The 7059-nt window shown below is 53.7% G+C and overlaps 1 protein-coding gene across 1 annotated transcript; it reads right to left on the bottom strand.

Moving 5' to 3' along the window:
* Positions 1-591: 591 nt before the first annotated feature.
* On the bottom strand, positions 592-6644 carry LOC149373206 (uncharacterized). Its single transcript, XM_089597763.1, has 5 exons — positions 6571-6644; positions 4573-5850; positions 4053-4494; positions 1950-3981; positions 592-1862 (listed from the first exon to the last, which is right to left on the bottom strand). The coding sequence occupies exons 1-5, from the start codon at positions 6642-6644 to the stop codon at positions 592-594; spliced, it is 5097 nt and encodes a 1698-aa protein (XP_089453889.1).
* Positions 6645-7059: the final 415 nt, after the last annotated feature.

The raw sequence follows: 7059 nt of genomic DNA, 5'->3' as shown, positions 1-7059 counted from the left end.
AGAGTGTACCTGTATATACGTCTTCGGTGTACCTCTCCGTAATATTATTAAATTAGGCGAAGATAATACATCTACATTAAATGCGACAGAGGTCGTGTAAAAGACTCCTTGTGGCGACTGTCCCGTTAGTTATGTTGGACAAACGAAATATAAGCACTTATTATTCTAAGAGATATATAAAAACAATTCAGTTGTTTTTGAGCCTGAAAGTAATTTCAGACACTATTTTAACTGGAACTCAGTGAAAACGTATGATAAAGAGCCTAACTAAAAAAAAGAGAAAAAAAAACTTGTTTATTTTGTAACAAGATATTTATTGTCGAATAGTACAATGCTTAGGTTAATGGAGCACACACGTTCGCACGAGCACCAGACGCCGACAGGAGCCCCCCACAGCCGCACCTCAGATCGCAAGCCGTCGTAAACTCCCACCATCTCTCCTCTTCTCCCACCTTGTTTACTACTCACAGTTGTCCTATTAATGGTCCCGAGGCATGAGCGGAGGGGTTGAGGAGTCTACCAACATTCCCGCCCGCCTTGTTCCTTGAACAAAGATCGACGCCCGCCCGCCGTCCCAGATCTCGTTAATGATTAGGGAGGGGCTTCTGCCGAAGAAGGGACCGAAGAAGTGACTGGGAGTAGCGCTAATTTGGTGACCGGGCGGTCGTATTGCCCGAATGCCGTCTTGACAGTGGCAGCCCGCACCAGCCCGTCGGCGCCGGGATGAACCCGGATGACTCGTCCCAGGGGCCAGCGACCGTTGGATTGAAGCAGGGTTGGGTCAAGCAGCACGACCACGTCTCCGACGATAAAATTGCGACGAGGGGTTGCCCACTTCGGCCTCTGCTGAAGTGTATTGAGGTACTCGCGGCTCCAACGGAGCCAGAATTGAGCACGGATCCCACGTACGAGGTCCCAATGAGCTAGTTGGTCTAATCGGTCCGTCGATGGGGGAGCCTCGATGAGTGATTGGAGAGGAGCACCGATGAGAAAATGACCCGGAGTGAGAACGTCAAGATCATCGCGGTCACCAGTCAGAGGGCACAATGGGCGACTATTTAGCACCATCTCGATCCCAGCGAGAACGGTTGAGAATTCTTCGTATGTAAGGTGGCGTGAACCCATGACACGGCGTAGATGACCCTTGACTGACTTGACGGCTGCCTCCCAGAGGCCGCCGAAGTGAGGTGCGCCCGGTGGGATGAACTGCCAGGAGATGCCCTGGTCTGCCAAGGTCCCGGCGACGAGGTTCCAGTAAATCTCAGCCTGGCGTAAGGTGTCACGCATCTCCACATCGGCACGGTGGAAGTAAGTGGCGTTGTCACTCCAGAGCTCCGACGGTCGTCCTCGTCGTCCTATGAATCGTGCAAGGGCGCCCATGAAGGAAGCTGTTGAGAGATCCCCTGCCAGCTCCAAGTGAAGAGCCTTTGTAGTCATGCACACGAATATGACGATGTAGCCCTTTGTAGTGCGGATCCCGCGGCCCCTTGCGGAAAGGACTAGAAAAGGTCCTGCATAATCTACTCCAGTCCGACAGAAAGCGCGGGAGGGAGTGACCCTTGAGGCTGGAAGGGGGGCCATCATCTGGGAAGCGGGGCGCGCTTGAAGTCGGGCGCATACTACGCATTGGCGGATGAACGTCTTAATTCTTCTCGGGCCTCCAACAATCCAAGCACGCTTAGCTGTGTAGGCGCTCGTAAGGCGGTAACCACCATGAAGCGCCCGAGAGTGTGCCCACGAGATCACCAGCCAGGACAGGTGACATGATCCACTGATGATGGGAGGGTGCTGCTCATTGTAAGGTAGCGATGAGTTTTGAAGCCGCCCACCGACGCGGATGATCTCGTCCGTGCCGAAGAAGGCTGCGAGACGTGTTAATGACGAAGCCTTGGGCAGTGTTCCCCCTCGCTTTAGGATCTGGAGCTCATCTTTGAAGGTTGAGGTCTAGCTTAGGCGGACGCAAGCTTCTAGTGTGGCATCGAGCTCTATTGTCGTAAGCCGAGAGGATAGCGGTGGGGTCGGATCCCGCCCGAGGTATCGTCTGAGTCCTCGACGTAGGCGTGCGAGGGAACGTAAGAGGACATCGAGAGTCGAGAACCGCTTGAAGATGTCAAACTCGAGGTTCTGTATAACGCAATAAGCGTGCAGCGTCGGAGCAGAGTGTCTGATATTTTCTTTGGGCCAGGAATTCTGCTCCTCCGCGAGCCAACTGGGCCCTTCCCACCACAGGGGGTGAAGATGGAGTTCGCTCATGTCTGAGCTTCGGGTGGCGACGTCCGCGGGGTTGGATTCGGTCGGGACATAGTGCCAGACTCGGGTTGGCAGCGTCTCTTGAATGTGGGCCACGTAATTGTCAACGAGAGAGTTTTTTGTGGGCTCGTCTGAGCGAAGCCAGCTGAGGACTACTTGAGAGTCACACCAGGCGTGACAGCGGTTGGCTGTGACTCCGAGTTCATTTGCGGTCGATCGCAGTAGTTTGGTGGCCAGAAGTGTCGCTCTGAGCTCCAATCGTGGGATGGTCATGCGAGTTGAAGTCGAAGTCATTGGCTTGAGGCTACGAATTGGCGATAGCTTTGTTCGAGCGAGAAGAATGCAACATCGTGTGCGGCCGTCAGAGTCCTGGACTCGGGAGTACACTACGGCGGACATGGCTCGTCGACTGGCATCAGAGAAAGCGTGGAGCTGCAGCTCAAGATGGGGGCCGTGGCCAATCCAGCGTGGCAGGGTGAATCCTGATATGCTTCGGAGCTGATCAATGAAAGTGGCCCATCTCTTAACCATTGATGGAGGGACAGCCTCATCCCAATCAAGTCGTGCGCGCCAGAGATCTTGTACCAAGAGCTTGGCATTTAGGGTGATAGGTGCTAACCAGCCACACGGGTCGAATAGGCGAGCGAGAGCCGCGAGCATGCCACGTTTCGTCCTTTGTGGCTGAACGTCTGGAAGCGTGAGCGTGAAGCTATCCGAGATTGGATCCCAGCTGACTCCCAGCTCGCTGACGGATCCATCTTCGCCCAATTGGCGCCACGAGCGCCTTAAGCGGGTTTCTTCAGGGAGGTCGTCCAACAGCTCTGGCACGTTGGCTACCCACTTTCTTAGGGGGAATTGGCCGGCTTGTAGGAGACCAATCACCTGGTCACGGAGATGACGGGCAGTCTCTATGGAATCCGCGCCTGAGAGGATGTCGTCCACGTAGCGGTCGTTCCGAACGACGGGAACGGCGTCAGGCCAGTTGTATCCTTCGTCGCTGCACAGCTGCTCTATTGTACGTAGCGACAGGTACGGTGAGCAACAAGCTCCGTAGGTGACGGTCAGCAGCTGATAGTGCGTGGGGGGTGTGTGTGGTGTGGGGCTCCATACAATGCGCTGCAAGTCAACGTCATTCTCGTCGATTCTGATTTGGCGAAACATCATTTTGACGTCGCTGCAAAAGGCCACACGATGTCTTCGCCAGCGCAAAAGAACGATCGGTAGCGCTGTCTGGAGTCGGGGGCCGGCATGAAGTACATCGTTCAGACTGTACCCGCTCGAGGTTGGCTGTGATGCATTGAAGACGACACGAAGCTTTTCTTTTAGATCTCCACTCTGCCAAATGCCGTGATGTTGAATGTAGTGAACGGGGCCCTTGTGGGCGGCCAGTTGGGCGTCGGTCAACGGTCGCATATGGCCAAGGGTAAGGTATTCCTCCATGAATCGGGTGTACTCGATAGCCATCTTTGGGGTCCGTTCGAAACGGCGCTGCAGGGCGTGAAGCGAGGCCAAGGCACCTCGCAGGCTGTCTCCCAGAAACTGCAAGCTATCTTGCTTCAGAGGAAGACGCAGGATGTAGCGACCGTCCCCGTCGCGTTGGTGTTTAGAGAATATGTGTTCGCAGTCGACGTCCGCCGGAGATCGCCGTTGTACTTGGGGTATATCTTCCAGCTCCCAATAGCGCTGTACCAAAGACACGAGTTGCCGGTGCCAGGGTGGGCTCGGATCTTCCTGCTGGGTCGCATATGAAGCGGGGTTTACCAAGCCGTCACCGCAGGGGGGGGGGCGCGACCAGTGAGTACCCAGCCAAATACAGTGTGCTGCCCCACGATCTCACCACGCTGAACATGCCCGGGTCGAAGTAAGTTCGCGTATGTGTCTGCCCCCATGAGGACATCCACCTTTCCCGGGATGTCGAAGTTGGGATCAGCAAGGTGATTGAGATCTGCCCATTGTTGGCCCACTTCTGGATGCAGCGGGGCGGCGGGAGAAAAGATTCCGAGGCGTGGCAGACAGTGGACATGAAGTGGAAGCGAGGCCTGGCCAATAGAGGGCTTTAAGTACAGGCATGCCTGGAAGAGAGACCGAGCCGCGCTGTCGCCTCCAAGCCCAAGGACTGTTGCATCTGTGGTCTTTAGCTGAGCCCCCAGTCGTCGAGCAAGATTAATTGAGACAGCCGTAATTTCAGAGCATGGGTCAAGCAGCGCTCGGACTTTCACCAGCTCGCCCTTCCGACCGCGCAGACTGACAACGGCAGTCGGAAGCACCGATAGTCAGCGCTGTGATAAGCTCTTAGTCTCATGGAGCTCATCAGAGTTAAGCTTCGTCTTCTTGGGTGGATTCGCGTCGTCATTAGTTGGGTCCAAGTCACGCTTGCAACTCCCGTCGTGCAGTAGGGTGTGGTGCGTGGCCTGGCAGTGCTGGCAAGAGATCCTGGAGGGGCATGTCCGAGCTGAGTGCCCTGTCTTTAAGCAGTTGAAACACAGCTTCTCTCTAAAAATAAGCTCCCTCCGTGCGGCGAGATCCAAGTCCTGAAACCGGCTGCAGTGACCAACGTAGTGGGCGTCACCGCAGGCTGGGCAGGGGGGGCTTGTGCGAGTTACAAAGCTACGATGGTTGCGGCCTGCTGATGGTGGCGCCGGAGTGCGGTTACTCGACCCGCTTGTCAACTTTGGTGGACGTGACGCCTCAATGGAGCTAAGTGCGCGACATCGGCGTCTGAGGAATTTGGTGAGGGCAGCGAACGTGGCCACCTCGGCATCAGGCTCTGATTGAGCTGCCTCCAACTGTTGCAACTCATCTTCCCAATAGCGCCTCGTTGTGGGATCCAGACCAGTGGTGGCAGAGTCCACAAGCCAGTGATTCCAGTGGTCGACCGGACATTTTAAGACTCGTAGCTGGTCGCGGTGGCGTTCGAGTGTATCTAGCAGTCTTTGTAATCCAGCTGCTGATTCATCCTGGAGTGGTTTTAGATTACGGAGTGCCGACAGATGGTCTTGAATAAGGAGACGGCGGTGTTGAAAGCGAGCCTCGAGTAGGTTCCAGGCAGTGGTATAATTGGATCCCACCGTTTGCACGGTATCCAGAGTCGCCTTTGCCTCGCCCTGTACCAAAGATTTGAGGTAGAACAAGCGTTCGACGTCGGTCAGTTGTTTGTCCTCATGGATGAGCGCTCTGAACAGATCTCGAAACGGCTCCCAGTCTTCCCGCTTGCCTGAGAAGGTTGGGATATTGATTTGTGGCAGTCGTGGCCCACGATAGCTCCCGATCGATCCTTGCGTGCTGCCGTCCATAGATGGGTCTCGGGTGAGGCGGTTCCTGGCGTCGTAAAGGCACGATTTTGCCTTCACGTAATTGGACTGGGCTGCAGTGTAAAGTTCACCCAAAGTGGCCATCATGTCCTCTGGCGTAGTCTCAATCAGCTTGACGTGGATGAATTGAAACCGAGACCAGTGGCTGTTCAAAAGCTCGAGGCGCGCTTCCACTGATCCGTGTGTCCATTGACTCGTCGGTATACCCGTGACCTCGGCTGCGAAGCCGGTTAGTACCTCAGCGAGGGCTTTCTGGGTTCCGAGCGAGGCGGTTTCATTTCCCTTTGTCCTGTAACAGAGCAGGGACTTAGTTCGACGCCTAACCTATAAGCGGAACTTGAATGTTTGATCAGCGGGGGATCATAATTCGTGAGCTCGGGCACCTGTGTCCACGTCTTATAGTGGCGCGGGTACGGTTTGATCGCATCCGTGGCCTTACATGCGCTGGCGAGATAAAGGAAACGAGATAAAGGGAGTGCAAGCACGTGCACCTGGCGCGGCGCGGCGTCATGTCTGCGGCGTCTGCCCAAGGGCGTGTCATTGCATCTGCCTCCCAGGGCGTGGGCTAGGCAGCGACCATACCCGGGTACCAGATGAGTGCCCCTTGGTCATAGTCGTGCACGTCACTATGCGTACGCAAGGAGAAAGCCTCGCTCGCAGCAAGAGTAGTTGAGTGCACCGCCACACAACCGCGCTCACATTCCTCGGTCCACGTGGGTGCGATGGCGTTTTAACCTTACTGTGTGTCCAGGACCAGCCCCTGTATCCCTATAATTATTTAGTCGGCGGTATACTTACATGTTAAATTTGAAGATCCGGCTCGAAGGACCAATGTTTATTTTGTAACAAGATATTTATTGTCGAATAGTACAATGCTTAGGTTAATGGAGCACACACGTTCGCACGAGCACCAGACGCCGACAGGAGCCCCCCACAGCCGCACCTCAGATCGCAAGCCGTCGTAAACTCCCACCATCTCTCCTCTTCTCCCACCTTGTTCACTACTCACAGTTGTCCTATTAATGGTCCCGAGGCATGAGCGGAGGGGTTGAGGAATCTACCAACAAAACTGTTATCAGACATGATTTATATTAGTTTAAACAGAAATACTTCAAATAAGAAAAAAGACCTTGATTAGTTTTCAAAAGTTTATTTACCTTTGTGACAAGTTTTAACACATATTGATAGGCTCCGAGTGGTCTGATGTTTGTTACGGTTGCGGTGTGGGTAGTCTGTACCCAGACACTGGCAGACCATTGCTCAATATAAACGTAGACTTGACTAGAGAAAAATTTTACTCATACTCTTTCAGTGGTGCCAATTTGTCGGTAATAACAGTAAAATTGTCATGGATGTTCATTTCCTTTATATTAACAATTTTTGTATTTTATTGTATGTTGTTTGTGTATACTTATGGTCAATAATTTATTGGCAAAACGAAAGCCAGCAAAACGTTACTATAGTCCTGTCTACTTAATTATTTACTGTATAAAGTATT

Source organism: Copidosoma floridanum, unplaced genomic scaffold (genome assembly GCF_036245765.1).
Source record: "Copidosoma floridanum isolate Cflo_tuat_1 unplaced genomic scaffold, Cflo_Japanese_pri ptg000035l, whole genome shotgun sequence".
Classification (NCBI taxonomy): domain Eukaryota; kingdom Metazoa; phylum Arthropoda; class Insecta; order Hymenoptera; family Encyrtidae; genus Copidosoma; species Copidosoma floridanum.
Note: the sequence above shows the minus strand (reverse complement) of the source record. Positions and strands in the feature narration are given on the sequence as shown.

What these genes read in the sequence shown, in the direction of transcription:
- LOC149373206 (XM_089597763.1), bottom strand. Translation starts at nt 6,644, where the DNA reads ATGTCTGATAACAGTTTTGTTGGTAGATTCCTCAACCCCTCCGCTCAT. An exon ending in AATCCACCCAAGAAGACGAA is followed by an intron (nt 4,495 to 4,572) that starts GCTTAACTCTGA and finishes TGCCGTTGTCAG; the next exon opens with TCTGCGCGGTCGGAAGGGCG. An exon ending in AGAAGCTTGCGTCCGCCTAA is followed by an intron (nt 1,863 to 1,949) that starts GCTAGACCTCAA and finishes CACGTCTCGCAG; the next exon opens with CCTTCTTCGGCACGGACGAG.